We start from the raw sequence: 17,613 nt of genomic DNA, 5'->3' as shown, positions 1-17,613 counted from the left end.
TCCCCACAACCCGAATCTGGGCTCTCCAAACTTCTCTCTTTCATTCCTAAAAGTGGAGGCGTTTCTCCTCCGGTTGCTGTTGTGCCCCCAGCATCCCAGGAGCCCACAACAGAAAAGAAGTTCTCCCTTCAATCTCTGAATCCTTTTCACACGGCTGAATCAAATCCACCGCAGACTGACCAGACTGTTTCTGGGCAACAGAGTAGCACGACCACTAGTAATCCACCTTCATCTGGTTTTGAATCTGTCCTGGGAAGGTTGAGTCCTATGAGATTGTTTTCTGGCGGACCTTCGTCCCGAGACCAGTCGCCCGAACCATCTGAAAACAGACTTTCATCGGCTGCGAGTGATGGATCTCAGCGAGTGGACTCCAACAGATCAGCGACTCCTCGCGGCGATGCCTCCGAACCGAGCCGTCAATCATCAGACGAAATGAGACCAGGCTCCGGAAGTGGATCAGTTGATCTTCTGCCAGATACTGGCAGTGGGTCACTGGAACTATTACAGGAAAGTGCGAGTGGATCCGTAGAGCTTCTCCCGGAGACGGAATCATCCGGTGAGTTGCCAGACATTCAACAGAGACGCTGTGCATCAGCCGAGCCCAAAACTGAAAGTAATTCCGAAGACACTGGATTTTTTAGTCCTTTCAGGAAATCACTTTCCTCGTTGATCTCGTCACCCCCTCCTGAAAATGTGCTGCAGTCAAACGATAAGCCCCCGGACGAGTCATTTTTAGGCAGCAAACTAAAGCTACCATTCTTATCCTCTGACAATACAACATCACCATCCAAACCAGAAGGAGGCATGTTCTCTGGCATCCTTAAGTTTGCCACTGGAGATGATGTAACCTCAACAACAAGGAGTCCAAGTCCTGCACGAACACCGCCTCCAAGTCGTGCTGCGCTCTTAGAAAGTGTGCCCAAAGAAAACACAGAAACCGGATGGTTTTCAAATTTATTTAAAGTCGCACCCAACGAGCCTCTTAAGGAATCTCCAAAAACCAAAACCACTCCCACCGTGACTGTAACTGACACTACAGGAGAAACTGAACAACCCTCAGGACAAGTGGACACTGCTAACCAACAAGTACACCCAAAGCAAGATTCTCCCAAAGGTCAGTCTGAAACCACATCCAAAGTTCAATGCCAAAGTCCTACTCAGGGCAAAAAACAACTCCAGTCACATGTTGTGTTAGAGTCAAAGGAAGAGTCTCTTAAGAAAGAAGACGATAACGCTCAGCAACCACAGCACAGTGGGATCTTTGGAGGACTGTTTTCCTCAAATGTGCAACAACCTCAACAGAATGCTTCTACACAACAGCAAGGAGGGCTACTTTCTGGATTCGTTAAATTTGCCTCCGAAAATATTTCTGCTTCTAGTAATGAATCCACAAATACAGGAGCCCAAACTGGCCAAACTTCAGATCCAACAGCAGCTGCTACCCAACAGCCACCAGAAGGTGGCTTCTTAAGTGGCTTCTTAAAGAAAGCTGCAGGTACAGTGACAGGGTCTCAGGCAAATCTGTCGGGTCAAGACTCGTCATCAGCAGGACAAACTCAAAAAAGTTCAGAGATGGCTTCAGATAAATGTGAAGGAGACCAACAAATAAGTCAGTCCATCACCTCAGATCAACATTCAGAAAAAGAAATTCAAAAGACTTCTCAAAATGCTTCACCATCACAATCAAGTGGACTCTTTGGTGGTTTACTGAAACGTTCTGAATCACCTGCACAACCCTTGGATTCGCAGGGTTCTCAGCAGAGTCAGCCGACCGGCAACTTGCTTTCTGGCCTTTTTAACAAAATAGTCGAGCCTACCTCTACAGTGTCTCCGTCAGATCCACATAAACCACAGCAATCCTCCACCAATCAAGGAAGCGTTCTCTCAGGGCTTTTTGGACTAGGGAGCCAGGATTCTCAGGCTGCAAATTTAGCACCAAACTCCCAGAATCAACAACATGGAGTTCCCGCCGGGCAAGAAACGAGACCAGGCCAAAGACAAAACCTGCAAAGACAAACTGGAGGAATGTTCACAGGATTACTGAGCAAAATCACAGAAGCTGGAACCCCACAAACCCCGGAGGGTGTAAAACAAGACAAGCCACCAGCTCAGAGGCAGCAACCTACAAGTCAACAGGGAGGCTTCCTCACAAGTCTTTTTTCATCAGGTCCAAATCCGTCTGTGCAGCAACACACTAACCAAACAAACAAACAACAACCCCAACTGGGTAATAGACAGCCACTTCGCAGACAAACCCAGATCCCTCACCAATCTGCCACACCGGCCACGGAATCCCAGCAAGGGGGGCTCCTATCTGGACTTTTGAGTAAAATAACTGACACTCAACAACCGTCTCCACAGACGAGCTCACAACCTGGCAACAAATCCAACATGGCTACATCTGGCCAGGCAACACCGCAATCATCTCAACCTAATCAGGGAGGTTTCTTCTCTGGTCTTTTTGGCCAGTCGTCAGATCAACCACAGCAACAACCTGCTCAAACAGCTGGTCCTCAGCCTGCAGTCAAAGACCAGCCTGTTCAAGGTGGAGGAATACTCACTGGTCTACGGAAGCTGGCAGGCGGTGAAAATGCGTCCCAAGATAGACAGTCCCCACCAGTTTCAAAAGAAAGTTTACCAAGGGAAACTCTGGAAAAGTCTGAATCAGGCGGGTTGTTTTCTGGTCTTATGAACAAAATTTCTGGTAATTTGGAGCAGACGCCATCATCTGGTGAGCAGATGCATGCAGAGCCAGGAACATCACAGATACAAAGAATAAAACAGGTTCAGGTTTCTCCGTCTCCGAGTGTGTCCTCGGACAAAGATGTTAAAAGTGTAGCACAGAAAGGGTTTCTCTCTGGTTTATTTGGTAACGTCACAGATGATTCCTCACAGGATATGCCGTCAAATGTCAATAATGAGGAGCACAGAACTAATGCTAACAGAAGCTCTCCTGGTTTGTTATCAACCATTTTCAAAGGGGGTTCTGCTGAGAGTAGTGCTTCTACCGCTGGAAAGGAAAGTGAGAAACGGATTCTTGATCTTTTCCTTCCAAAAAATAAGGAAAATACCTCTTCAAATACAACTGGACTCACACCAGCTCCAGCTGGAGATCTACAAAGAGAGCCTATTAATACTCAAGAACCTTTTGTTTCACCAACTCACCGTTATCTTGAGGAAATCCAACGTCTCCTGTATGGTACTGCAGATGAATATGGGTACAAGGATCTTCTGTACAATTTCACCGAACATGGCGTTATTCCACCAGACCTCTATGAGCATCAATGCCTGATAGAGGCTCTCCTGTGGCAGCAACTTAATGACTATGCTCTTGGAGAGGCTCTTGCAGCTCAAGTTCAAGGGCCTTATGAGACGTGCCAAACACAAATGACAGCCACTGTCCGAGCTCCAAGAAGTGAGAGTTACTTAAACCCTCGAGAAGTCGACATACGAGGGTTTAATGTGCCCTCGCATCCTTGGAAGGACAATACAAACCAACTACTTGAAAGTCGGAATCGTTTTTTTGAACCAGAAGAAGATCTTGTTTTGTTTGATATGAAATGCAAAGGAAATAAATCATGGAGTAGCTGTGACAACTTGAACAACCTTGATATGAATAAGAAACCATGGATTGTGGCAGGAAGCGGTTTAAATTTATCGAAGGATAAAAGCAGGACAAGACTTAATAGATGCCAGTCTCTCACCGAGTGCGGTGTTCAAGAGGCCAGTAAATTCTTAGTAGAAAATGTGGCAACTGAACAAAAGGCCAGTGAAGACTTTGATTTAAAATCTGCCACTGCTTTTTTGAAACGACTCGCGAAAAGAAAGGGCCCCATGGATTTAACACAAGGTGCTCTTGATCTGAGTAGGACAGCAGGCTATGCTGGTGAGGAACTGTTTAACGAGGATTCAGAGTGGTATCAACAATGGCTTTCTCTGCTGGACCAGGGGCTGTGGTGGCCGGCCGAAGCAGGTGACTGTGGATACTACGTGTACACCAACGAGGAGTTCATATATTCTCTGTTAACTGACAAAGCTGGTCGACATCTGTATGCTTGTGCGAAGCCAGATGACCTCAAAGCTCTTGAAAATGTCACAGAGAATATTGCTGATATTCTGAAGCACACAGACAAGGAAAAGATGACCCTTTGTGGTTTTAAAATACCCCTGTGCAATGACGAGGGGGGGTTCGGGCATCCAGTGCAGCATCAGAGCAAGTCATGTTTAACAGATGCACCGATGGACTTAACCTTTGCTTTAAAGAAAGGAGAGAAAATAATGAACATGAATCTAGGGAGCTTCTCTCAGATGTTTCAGGAGTCACTCTCATTCGAAGCAGAGAGTCCTGTGGACTTTTCTGTCTACAAGTTAAAAAAGATTCCAGTACATTTGGTGCAAAGTAGCCCTCATCGTCCAGAGGAACCAGTGGAGGCGGCAGATTTAACATTGAATCCACCCAAAGGTGGCCGTGGCGGACCCTACTGGAAGAATCAGCCGAATAAAGACGTGGATACTGACACACTCGCAACATCTTTTGGGAGCAACTTAAGGCCGGACTTGTCGAAAAAGCATCACCACATCCCACAAATTAACGTCACTCATGTAGACAACTTGAACGCTCAACAAACAAGACAGAAATCTACAACTGTGTCGACATCTGCAAGAGAAGTTACATCCTCAAATAGTACTGAAAGAAAACCTTTACCTCCTTCTTCAATCATAAGATCTTCATCAAATACAGTCTTAAATAGTTCAGTTACTTCGTCATCGACTAGAAAGTCAGCAGATGTCACACCTACTTCAAAAATACCAGGGTCAGTTCAGTCTGGAAGAAAACTGCCTGCTCCACCCACTGATGTGTGTTCTGTTACATCAACCACTACAACCTCCATACAGAAGCCCAGACTTGCAAGGCAGTCGTCCCAGACAGAAAGAGCCAAAATCTTACCACCAGTCCAAAGATATACAGCAACTTGTGTGCATGCAAGCAACAAAGTTGTTGACAAACAATCACATTCTATACAAATAACTGAAAATGTTCAAAAGCTTGAAGAAGCTCCACAGAAAACAGAACCAAAGTTACACATTCTGAATGACCACTCGAAAATATCCAGCGAAGCCTACCTCTTTAAAAGAAATGTTGGCTCAAGCAAACCTTTTGACTCTCAATTAAGCAATAAAGTCCTGGATTTCTCTCCAACAATTGAACCCAATGTTGAACCGAAAGATGTTGAAGAGGAAAATAAAGAGTGTTCGCAAAACATTGTTGACTTTTCTAAACACAAGTTAAAAAGATTGAAAGAGAAGCCGATAAATGCTGAAGCATGTGTAAATACAAGTGTTGTGGACCTTACAAAACATGTTGAGGAATATGATGATGCAAAAATACCTAACTTTAAATATCCTAGTGGTACAAGGAAGTCCGGGGAAATGCTATCACGCACTGTAGTTTCAGTGGCATCTTCAGTGACACATTTACAAAGAATTTCTACTGGTACAATTACAACTCAAGTGACTTCATCTTATACAATTTCAAAAAACATAATAAGCAAACCTTCCATCTCATCAGGTACTTCATTGACAAGTCAACAGGAGAGTGTATTACTATCAAAAACAAGAACATCTCCAGGATCCCAAATAACCAGTAGCACAACAAGCATTAACAGAGGTTTAAAACAAACTGCCCAAGAAAGATTCAATGTATCTGTGAACTCTAGTATCGAACCAATTATTCAACAAAGACAAGAATTAAGTTATCCCTCCAAGATTTCAGAACTTCCACCAGCTGTGTCTATAAGTCGTAGAGCAGATCGTGACAGTAAAATAAACCTAGAGAAACAGATTGTGGGGGAAAAGTCAGTGCAACAGGACATAACCTTCCCAGCAAATTCAGTGAGATCCATCCTAGATATGTCTGTGAAACCAGCAGTGATGACACCACAAAAGACATACCGAGGTGACGATGCACTCTCAGTAGTCCCTCAATCATCTCCTCAGCAAAGTAGAAGGAATTCTCATCAAGAATCAATTGACTTATCGCAAGAACAAACGGCTTTGTGTAGACGGGCCAGCCACTGTGTATCTTTTTCAAAGACTGAAGAAAGTAAAATAATTCAAGGGTCTCTTCAAAAACACACAAGTGGAAGAGCATTCATACCAAGACAGCCGTTTGCTTTGGAAAAGTCTGAAGAATCTCTTGAGAGATGTCTCTCATTCCAGAAAAACATGTCTTCAGTCTCAACTGCCTTAGATATGACGTCCAATTCATTAACTAAATCCGAAAATACACCAGTAAATGAAAGACTTCACTTCACTCCTGTGGAAGCTTCACAAAGGACAAGTCTCTCTGAAAACAGACAATCTGTTGGTGTAACATCCTCTGGAGATGTCGGCACCAGCTCAGATGCACATCACAGATGGCATCAAATGTATCCCTACTCAGATGCCTCAACCACTCTTCGCAGGCATTACACGTCCACGCCTATAAACTCGACTGGAGCTGATATTTTGGACATGTCACCAAAGCCCTGTACTGAAGCATCAGCAATGGAAGGATCACGTTTTTCACTAGATGAAGCAGTTTCACTCACAAACAAACCAAGTGCACGAGCACTGGCCAGAAAAGACTCTGTTGGTTTACCCCTTGTTGTCGTACCACCTGTACCTGACTTAAAAGAATCAAGACAGCCGCACATACAAAGCAATATTTCTATAGCTGTTATTCAAACCCCTCACATTGATGTGAGACAGAAATACATGATAGAAAGTCAGAGTGATGGTGTGCAGCACACCTCTATACAGCCAAACACCCACAGTACAGTTCCTGCAAACTCTATGCAAACCACACTGGATATGTCCGCAAGGAAAAGTACACCAGACTCAGTGCCAGAGTATTCAGACCCATTGCCTTTGACGAGGAGCAGACGATCAAGTTTTGGACATTCTCAAGATAAATCCTTTGGCGTTGCACTTGTCGTTGAGCCAGTTGTTTCCCAGGATTACAAAAGGCTTGGACCGTTGGTAGGAACCGAAGAAAATAGCAAAATAGAAACACTAGAAACTACAACAACTACTCATATGTCTTCATCCCCCACAAACCTAATCAGAGGTTCGATCGACATGTCCCGCAGGACATCACTGTCAAACTCAACGACTCCTCCCCCGGATATACTGACATCAATAGTCGTACCATTACTGAAAAGCAAACCAGGTATGCCTTATAACGCTTCTGCTGGTGTTCCACTTGTTGTGTACTTGGAGCAACAACAACAAAAAGTATCCAGACATGAAGTTCAAATCCCGGTTTACTCGACTGAGAATCGTCCTGTTTCCAGAGTCAGGATTCAACAGCCCGCAAACACACCACTGGACTTCTCTTGTGTCAACATCAACGAAACCATAAAAGACAACACGAAGTACAGGGAGGTTGAGCCCGGCAAGCCTGTAAATTTCACCAATAAGAATCAAGAAATTAATAAAGGAATTGTAGCAAGACAATTGGAAAGGAAAACATTGTGCAGCACAGTTGACCTCAGTGTAGATAATGACGATAAAACAGTTGAACACCAAAATGCTAAAGATCTTTCAGTTGCACAGCAAACAAGCTTTAATTGTCAGCAACATACATTTGTACCTGCTTCTAAACTAGACATAAATTCAATTACTCAAAGATCACAAACTCTACAGTACGGAGGAAAAGTGGTACAAGATCAGACCAATATTTGGTCAGGAATGTATTCCAAAAAACAGGCACCAGAGAGTTCATACTATATGTCGTCCCCGGCGAGAACAACAGCCCAAGATCTTGCTTTCAAAGAGCCTCAAGACAGTGGATCCAATCGTACTCATTCGAACAAGGAAGGTATTTTAACTCTTGAATCCCAGCAGCCCCCAGTCCTCAGGCCACAATTTCAACAAACAGTACTACAACAACCCCGGGGATACACAAATGAAACACAAACACAGAGTCCAAATGATCATTGTAAGATTAGTTTCAGACCAAGAATTCTTGTTAAACAGCCAACAGTAGATAGTCTTGAGGAATGTCACACAGAGTTGAATCAGGCCCAAAATCTCTCCAAAACGGTTAACATCTCACGCCAACCAGTTACTGTTAAAGATGACACGGCGGAAAATAGATCTCAACCCTTCAACAACCCTGATCTGACTTATTACCCTCGAAATGTTTCAAAAAAACCTGTGCATACACAACAACCATCAAGCACTGTCACGATACAGTGTATGCCACGGGTCAGTGAAGACGAAACAGAAAAACAAGACATCTGTTCAAAAAGACAATGCTCTTCTCCTGTGAAGGGTCTAATAGCATTGTTTGATTCCTCTCATTCATCTGTAGGCAGAGCAACTTCTCTTGACAAGACTCCCCACCATCCAGCAACTATTAAACCTCCCGCTGATGTTATATATAACACAGCACTTCCATCACTTCACATTATTGATAACATAGATGTTCAATCAACTGCTAATGTTGCCAAATCTGGTCCTGACTCACATATTCTGGCCCATCAACCATCATATACACCTGATGGAGATGATTTGCCTTCAGATGTGATGATCACAAGGAAAATGTCAATAACACTTCAAGATGAGCGTCTACCACCCCCACCTGCAGATTTACTATCAAAAGATGCTGTCAATCAAAATAGTGGAGTGAACACCATGTCAGAACTGCTTCCAAAACAAGAAGCAAAACTTCCAGAACACACAGTTGATCCAGGAGTTTTATCCAGAGATTCTTATTCAGCGCAAGAAAAAGTCAGCCAAGCAAAAAACATTTATATTGGCATTAATTGCCCACAAGTACCTGACGTTGAGATGGAGAGTGATTCCGGTGAGCCACGGTGTTATGTTAGACTTCCTCATATCTTCATCTCAGCTGCTAGTTCACCAGAAGAGGAAACGATTGAGGAGAAACAGCCAAGCAAACCTGATGTGATAGAAGCCAAAAGTCATGAAGATATCACAACCAAAGGAGAAAAGCAAAGCAGTGAACCCCAATGGACAGAACAATACTTTCAAAAGGACATAACAGATTTTGAAGGACTGCAACAAGAAGACTTACCTGTTGAAACTGATGTTCAGTCTGTTGAATCTGCAGTATCCACTGCAGTGGTCAGTGATTCTGCAGATCAAGCAGGAATTAGAAAAAAGCTCTCAGAGGAAGAGTCTGAAGAGGTTTCTGCAATGATCAAGTCAGACTCAGAAGATGGTAAAGGTTCTGGTAAAGGTTCTGTCATGTCACCATCTGGGACAACTTGTGAGGTTTCATCAGAAGACAAAACATCTGTGATTCTTGATAGTAGTGAAACAGTTCAACCAGTTCCGGATCTGCCCGAGCAGGTTAAAACAACATTGATGGAGCCTCAAGAGAGTGTGAAAACTATTCCAGACATTTCCCCCAAAACTGCTGTAGAAACTTCATCAGTCCCATCTGTTGGTGCTACAGCTGAGCTGACAGAAGAGTTTCCCTCAGATACACAACCCATGAAAAGTGTCATATCTAAAGAGAAAACAGAATCAGATTTTATCTCCCCTGCCCCGGAAATACACACTGTAAAACCCGCTGAAAAAATATTGTCTTCTGAAGAAAGCACAACAATAGTAAATGATGAGTCTCAGGATAAACAACCTGATGAGTCTCAGGATAAAGGACCTGATGAGTCTCAGGTTAAAGGACTTGATGAACCTCAGGATAAACGACCTGATAAGTCTCAGGATAAACGACCTGATGAGCATCAGGATAAAGGACCCGATGAGCCTCAGGATAAAAGACCTGGTGAGTCTCAGGCTAAAGGACCCGAAGAGCAGCAGAACAAGGGTCTTTTCTCCATGTTTGGAAGCGCCACCGCATCCACTGAGCAGAAGGACTCGCAGGCAGGCGTTTCATTACTCGGTGGCATTCTTTCTGGCTCATCTACGAAAGAGTCCCCTACAACTGGATTCCTATCCATGTTTGGTGGCTCAGCTAGTTCAACAGTCAGTAGCAGCAAAGACCCACAACCTCAACAGAAAACTCAACAAAATACCCCGGAGCCCCAAGGTAAAGGCTTATTCTCCATGTTTGGAGGATCTAACAGTCAACAAGTACCTGGTATCAGAGGTCCAACTGCCGGAGGTTCACCACCGAGAGGGCCCCCACCTAAAGAAGCTGCAGGAAAAAGCCTATTTTCTATGTTTGGTACACCCCAGCAACAACCCAGAACAAGAGGTCCTCCACCAGCTACAGGATCTTTATTCGGAGGAATCCTACCCGGATCCACAGGGAATAAAGACAATGTCAGCACAAGCCTGTTCACCAAGTTTGGAAGCTCTAGTGGCCAATCACAAACTGGGCCAATTGTACAATCACCAGGACAAACAACTCCAGCACCAGGAGCTAAGCCTCAGGAGTCGTCCGGGAAAGGAATATTCTCTATGTTTGGTGGACAAAATCAGCAAATACAATCAACTACTTCACCAATTTCAAAGCAACCTGAATCTGAAAGTGGGTTCAAGATGTCATCAATGTTTTCAATGGGGAGTTCTGATGGCAAAACATCTAAGTCTGGCTTTGGTCTATTTGGAGTGTCATTGATGGAGGACAGTAAGGAGCAGCCAGTTACGACTGAAACGAAAGAAAAAGCACAAGAGTTTAAAGAACCGAAAGGAGATGTTTCACAAACTGAGAGTTCTATTTCCCAAGCTTTGACTAAAAATATTCAAAAATGTAATGAGTCCCAGGAAAACCAAAAGATGGAGGATTCTGTGTTGGCTGATGCAACTAACACTTCTGAAAGTTCTACCACAGCAAGAGATCCTCAAACACAAGACACCAAAAAGGTAAAAGAGGAAATAACTAGCATCCAAAATGTTTCCGATAATGATGCTGTTCAAGAGCCAATGAAGGACGTTTCCTGCACAGATGAAGTCGGTTCAGAACTAGATGTCAAAAAACAAGACATTGCAGTTACAGATATGATGGAAAATGCAGGGAAAGTGGCTGGAGCAGAAATAAGTGATCGAAAAACTGGGTCTGATGACTTGGATAAAGATGATGTTACAAAAACATTAGATATGCCAGAGGTTAGTTTAACTTGCAGCCAAGGAATCGCAAACGTTGATGTAGAAGGTGAGGCTGATCTTAAAGCTGACATGAAAGAAGAGACATCAATTAAACAGTCAGAGGTCGAATCTAGTACTTCTCAAGATAAACAAAAGATTTCTGGTGAAGCAGGGGAAGTATGTCCAACAATGGAAGCTTCAGGACTTCAAGAAAGGGCAGATACAACTGTGGATAGTGAACATCTGACTCATTCAGATGATGTCAAATCTACTGAACAATTAAATGAAACATCTCTGAAGCTTGTTTCAGAAGAACAAGCATGTTTTGCAGAAGAAAAAGTGGATAAATCGGGGGATGAAGAGCAACTTACACATGCTGATGATTCTAAAACTGCCAAGCAGTCAAATGAAGCATTGCTTGAACCTGTTGATGAAAACGTGGAAGTTGACAAAACTGATGTGAGAATTTTGGATGATGAGCTTCAGACCAATGAAGATCAGATCAAACTGGTTTCTGATGCCAAAAATGTTGTGGATGAAGAGAAACCAGAGAACGTTGAAAAGACCCCGTCAACAAAGACGTCGGATTCAGAAGATATTGCCTCAGTTGAAGATAGTTCCACCGTCCATTCTGATAAAATCATCCACAAACCTGACTCTGATAAACCTCTTGCAAATGAAAATACTATGATTGACTCTCTGACTGATGTGGATAAAAATATGAGCTCAGCACAGATGGAGAAGTCTCAAGAAGAGGGTCAAAAGGAAATGATTTCCAGTGGGCCAGTAACTCAGGTACCACCATCAGTCAGACTCCCTGGTCCTCCTGTTCAAAGAATGGGAGGACCAAGGATTGTTGGCCCTCACACTGGTGGGCCAAGAATGGCAGGGCAAAGAATGGCAGGGCCAAGAATGGCTGGCCCAAGAATGGCACCGCAGCAAAAGCCTCCTGAACCAGCTCCATTCTCAGGATTCATGTCTATGTTTTCTACTACTAATTCCCCAAGTAAAGCACCTACGGTAGGTGGCTTCTTTTCAGGATCACCTGGCTCACTCTTTGGGTCTTCGCCGTCCCCTCGACAACCACAACCAAGACCTACACAACCAAACCCACCACAAAAATCCTCATTCTTTGGCCTTCCAACCAGCATTGGTAAAGAATCCATCACAGGAGACATAATAAGTATATTTAAAGGCCAAGAAACCAAATCAGAAGAACCCCAACCGTCTATTAGAACTTGTGAGCAAGAACCAGCTAAAGAACCAATCACTACTATAGCTGAAGATATCCAAATAGAAAAACCTGCAGAAGGACCGACTTCAATCACAGCAGAGTCTGACGTCCCTGAAAAAGGTTTAGAAGAAGAGGCAGAAAATAAAGGTAAGGAAATAGAGATTGAAGAGACTCAACCTTCTGACAATGAAACGGCTCTGGAGGATCAAAAGTTGGTACAAGACGAACATCATGAACATGCAGTAAAGGTGGAAGAAAAACCTCCACCTCCTAAAACAGAAGTCTTGGAGATGCCAAGCATTTCGAAATTTGGCTTTTTGTCTGCAGCTGCAGAAAGTACATCTACCATCGGATCACTGTTCTCCTCCCCAAGTCCTCCAGCTGGCACTAACAAGCCTCAGGCGCAGCCGTCCGAGAGTCTATTCTCTGGTTTAAAAAATCTTTCCGCTGGTATATTTCAAGATGATAAAAATCAGGGAAAAGACGAGCCTTCGTCTACTACCTCTGTTTTCGGCATGAAACTCGGGTCAATGTTTGGCACGTCTGATGGACCAGGATCTCCAACTGTGGTGGTCACAGAACAACCTCAAAGTCAAGGTCCGAAGCCAGCAGATGAAGTGCGTGAGACGGACTCGGACAAAGGTTCCATCGGTTCTGGTGAAACTGAAAGTGCGAGTGACACAGAACCAACGGAGAGTTGTGACACCCGACCTCAGTCTCCACACTCCCAACTGCCTTCTCTGTCGGGGTCACTGTCGGAGTCTTTAGGTCGACCCGATTTCAAAATAACCCCCTGTGAAGCCGTCGAGGCTGATGTGGCCTCATCCGAGTCCAGAAACGAAGACAACAACAACTTGTCGACAGAGTTGTTGACAAAGCAGCACATCAGGCCAGTATAAAAACATTAAACCCAACCTTTTCCTTTCCTTTCCTTTCCTTGTTCGTGTTTTCCTTCCCTGGATGTGAAACATTTTTATAATTACGATGCACACGTTGTTATTATTAAATTACCTCAATAGAAATGCAATAAGAACTAATTAGAAACCCTAATGGAAGCCTGGTAGAAAGAGTATCCTATCGCGCAGGAGACATTAATACCATCATTGTGATTATTCAAGTTCCTGAGATGTTTATTTACTTCCAAGAATTCGATTAAATAGAAGAACTATGTGCTTAAAGTCTCTTTAAAACATTTGTTTCCAGAGCTAGTTAATGGACACACACACAACCAGCATTGAATTATCAACTTCTTAAATCCTATTTATGTACAATAAATATATAACCCAGTTACATTAATGTATTTTTTTTTAGATTCATTTTCACCTTAATTCTGATTTACAAGCCAAAGTGATCAAAGTTTAATAACCACTGAGTTTTATAGAATAACTATATATAAGAAGGTTCCCTTTATAACACATTTTTAAAGAGATAAAAGGTAATATTAGTTAGTAGATACACATATCAGTGTTTTGTTGACAACGCAGCAGGAACTGATGTCAAGTCTGTTCCCCAAAGAACCTCTTAAGCTACTTCTTATTATATGTTGTTCAAGCACATCTTTACAGTCCATCTGGTGGTTGACTTGTTGTCATTTTACTAGTCATTAGGTCATTATTCTGGTCATTAGGTCATTATTATAGTCATTATTCTAGTCATTAGGTCATTATTCTGGTCATTATGTCATTATTATAGTCATTATTCTAGTCATTAGGTTATTATTCTAGTCATTAGGTCATTATTATAGTCATTATTCTAGTCATTAGGTAATTATTCTGGTCATTAGGTCATTATTATAGTCATTATTCTAGTCATTAGGTCATTATTCTGGTCATTAGGTCATTATTATAGTCATTATTCTAGTCATTAGGTCATTATTCTGGTCATTATGTCATTATTATAGTCATTATTCTAGTCATTAGGTTATTATTCTAGTCATTAGGTCATTATTATAGTCATTATTCTAGTCATTAGGTAATTATTCTGGTCATTAGGTCATTATTATAGTCATTATTCTAGTCATTAGGTCATTATTCTGGTCATTAGGTCATTATTATAGTCATTATTCTAGTCATTAGGTCATTATTCTGGTCATTAGGTCATTATTATAGTCATTATTCTAGTCATTAGGTCATTATTCTGGTCATTAGGTCATTATTATAGTCATTATTCTAGTCATTAGGTCATTATTCTAGTCATTATTCTAGTCATTAGGTTATTATTCTAGTCATTAGTTCATTATTCTAGTCATTATTCTAGTCATTAGGTCATTATTCTAGTCATTATTCTAGTCATTAGGTCATTATTCTAGTCATTAGGTCATTATTCTAGTCATTAGGTCATTATTCTAGTCATTAGGTCATTATTCTAGTCATTATTCTAGTCATTAGGTCATTATTCTAGTCATTAGGTTATTATTCTAGTCATTAGGTTATTATTCTAGTCATTAGGTCATTATTCTAGTCATTATTCTAGTCATTAGGTCATTATTCTAGTCATTAGGTTATTATTCTAGTCATTAGGTTATTATTCTAGTCATTAGGTTATTATTCTAGTCATTAGGTCATTATTCTAGTCATTATTCTAGTCATTAGGTCATTATTCTAGTCATTAGGTTATTATTCTAGTCATTAGGTCATTATTCTAGTCATTAGGTTAGGAGGTTGGATTTGAAATAAACCTCTTAAGTCAATTATTAAACAGCATCTTGATCATAGCAAATATTCATAGAATATCATAGAAACTGTTATCACTAGTAATCTATTAACAGGTTACTCTGCAATATGTTATCTATTTTAGGTAAGTTAAGGAGAAACCAACCCTTTTGCTTCTCGATTTAAGTCCCAAGTCCTGTCGTCCCAAACAAACCTGTCATACCTGCTTGTTTCCTGAATGTATTCCACGTAGAATAACCTGCAACTTTTCCAACAGCCCGACCGAGAGCAGTCGCTTCGGCTCGTCAGGGAACCTGAGCCAGGTAAGTTCTGCTCTGAGCCAGGTAAGTTCTGCTCTGAGCTCGGAGCTGGAGGACCCCCGGGATCCAGAGGTGGGCCCGGCGAGAGCTCGTCCTCCCAGGCTTCAGAGCCAACCGTCCACCTGGGAGGACGAGCAGCAGGACCACGACCCGGAGGCCGAGAAAGAAGCCGAGGCGTCACCAGAGACGGGTCGCGACAAGGAAGGGAAACAGTCTTCAGGGATCTCACCAGAACCGGTCCTGGACGGCCGAGATAACAGAAGCACCATCTGGTGAGTAGGATTGATTGTTGTAACTCATGCATAATATTATCATCAAGTGTCATAATAATCCTCATCTTTTAACTCATATTTCTTGTCCAGTTTGTTTGAAGATGGTCCTCCACCTTGTTCTCCGTCTAAGGTCCGCTGGCTGAAGGCCTACAACAGAGTTCGGGTGAACCTGCTGGAGGTCAGATGTTTAAAGTTTGTCCCTCTTGTGTGAGCATGAACCCCCTCCTCACAACACATTGTCTAATCTAATCTAATACATGATCATCTCATGAACTCAAACATTCACCTTCTCTTCTTCATCATCTTCTCCGTGATGTTCCCTCAGGGTTGGTTGAGTTTTTGCTGACGTCGCACAAATCCACACATGAAAAAACTGATACACTTTTGGATTTGTTGATATTCCTTGAAGCTGTTATAGTCTGTGAGTAACATCTGAGGAGACAGAAGGTCAACAGAAGATCATGTGACCTTTGTTTACTGTGATCGTCTGACGCTCTGAAGTCTCACTCATTAAAACTCTCACTTAAGTCCTCACTCTCATTAGAAAACTCTCACTTAAGTCCTCACTCTCATTAGAAAACTCACTTAAGTCCTCACTCTCATTGAAAACTCTCACTTAAGTCCTCACTCTCATTGAAAACTCTCACTTAAGTCCTCACTCTCATTGAAAACTCTCCCTTAAGTCCTCACTCTCATTGAAAACTCTCACTTAAGTCCTCACTCATTAGAAAACTCTCCCTTAAGTCCTCACTCTCATTAGAAAACTCTCACTTAAGTCCTCACTCTCATTAAAAACTCTCACTTAAGTCCTCACTCTCATTGAAAACTCTCCCTTAAGTCCTCACTCTCATTAAAACTCTCACTTAAGTCCTCACTCTCATTGGAAAACTCTCACTTAAGTCCTCACTCTCATTAGAAAACTCTCACTTAAGTCCTCACTCTCATTAAAAACTCTCACTTAAGTCCTCACTCTCATTGAAAACTCTCCCTTAAGTCCTCACTCTCATTAAAACTCTCACTTAAGTCCTCACTCTCATTGAAAACTCTCCCTTAAGTCCTCACTCTCATTGAAAACTCTCACTTAAGTCCTCACTCACATTGAAAACTCTCCCTTAAGTCCTCACTCTCATTGAAAACTCTCCCTTAAGTCCTCACTCTCATTGAAAACTCTCCCTTAAGTCCTCACTCTCATTGAAAACTCTCACTTAAGTCCTCACTCACATTGAAAACTCTCACTTAAGTCCTCACTCTCATTGAAAACTCTCACTTAAGTCCTCACTCACATTGAAAACTCTCACTTAAGTCCTCACTCTCATTGGAAAACTCTCCCTTAAGTCCTCACTCTCATTGAAAACTCTCACTTAAGTCCTCACTCTCATTGAAAACTCTCACTTAAGTCCTCACTCTCATTGGAAAACTCTCCCTTAAGTCCTCACTCTCATTGGAAAACTCTCCCTTAAGTCCTCACTCTCATTGAAAACTCTCCCTTAAGTCCTCACTCTCATTGAAAACTCTCCCTTAAGTCCTCACTCTCATTGAAAACTCTCCCTTAAGTCCTCACTCTCATTGGAAAACTCTCCCTTAAGTCCTCACTCTCATTGAAAACTCTCACTTAAGTCCTCACTCTCATTAGAAAACTCTCCCTTAAGTCCTCACTCTCATTGTAAACTCTCACTTAAGTCCTCACTCTCATTGAAAACTCTCACTTAAGTCCTCACTCATTGGAAAACTCTCACTTAAGTCCTCACTCTCATTGAAAACTCTCACTTAAGTCCTCACTCTCATTGAAAACTCTCCCTTAAGTCCTCACTCTCATTGAAAACTCTCCCTTAAGTCCTCACTCTCATTGGAAAACTCTCCCTTAAGTCCTCACTCTCATTAGAAAACTCTCCCTTAAGTCCTCACTCTCATTAGAAAACTCTCCCTTAAGTCCTCACTCTCATTGGAAAACTCTCCCTTAAGTCCTCACTCACATTGGAAAACTCTCCCTTAAGTCCTCACTCTCATTAGAAAACTCTCCCTTAAGTCCTGACTCTCATTAGAAAACTCTCCCTTAAGTCCTCACTCGTATTGGA

At 42.3% G+C, this 17,613-nt stretch overlaps 2 protein-coding genes across 2 annotated transcripts in view; both read left to right on the top strand.

The window, feature by feature from the left end:
• LOC148090165 (protein unc-13 homolog B-like) overlaps positions 1–17,613 on the top strand; it is a 198,597-nt gene that overhangs the window by 51,586 nt on the left and 129,398 nt on the right. The window contains exons 10-11 of the mRNA XM_087779050.1: positions 15,224–15,538; positions 15,629–15,716. Coding sequence (XP_087635176.1) covers positions 15,224–15,538; positions 15,629–15,716 — 403 coding nt within the window. The remainder of the gene's footprint in view (positions 1–15,223; positions 15,539–15,628; positions 15,717–17,613) is intronic.
• Positions 8,680–13,194, top strand: LOC148090166 (uncharacterized). Its single transcript, XM_087786149.1, has 3 exons — positions 8,680–9,641; positions 9,810–10,687; positions 12,623–13,194. Exons 1-3 carry the CDS (start codon positions 8,680–8,682, stop codon positions 13,192–13,194), a joined length of 2,412 nt encoding a protein of 803 aa, XP_087642275.1.

This window comes from Callionymus lyra, chromosome 1 (assembly GCF_982586985.1).
Source record: "Callionymus lyra chromosome 1, fCalLyr1.hap1.1, whole genome shotgun sequence".
NCBI classification, from domain to species: Eukaryota; Metazoa; Chordata; class Actinopteri; order Syngnathiformes; family Callionymidae; genus Callionymus; species Callionymus lyra.
Note: the sequence above shows the minus strand (reverse complement) of the source record. Positions and strands in the feature narration are given on the sequence as shown.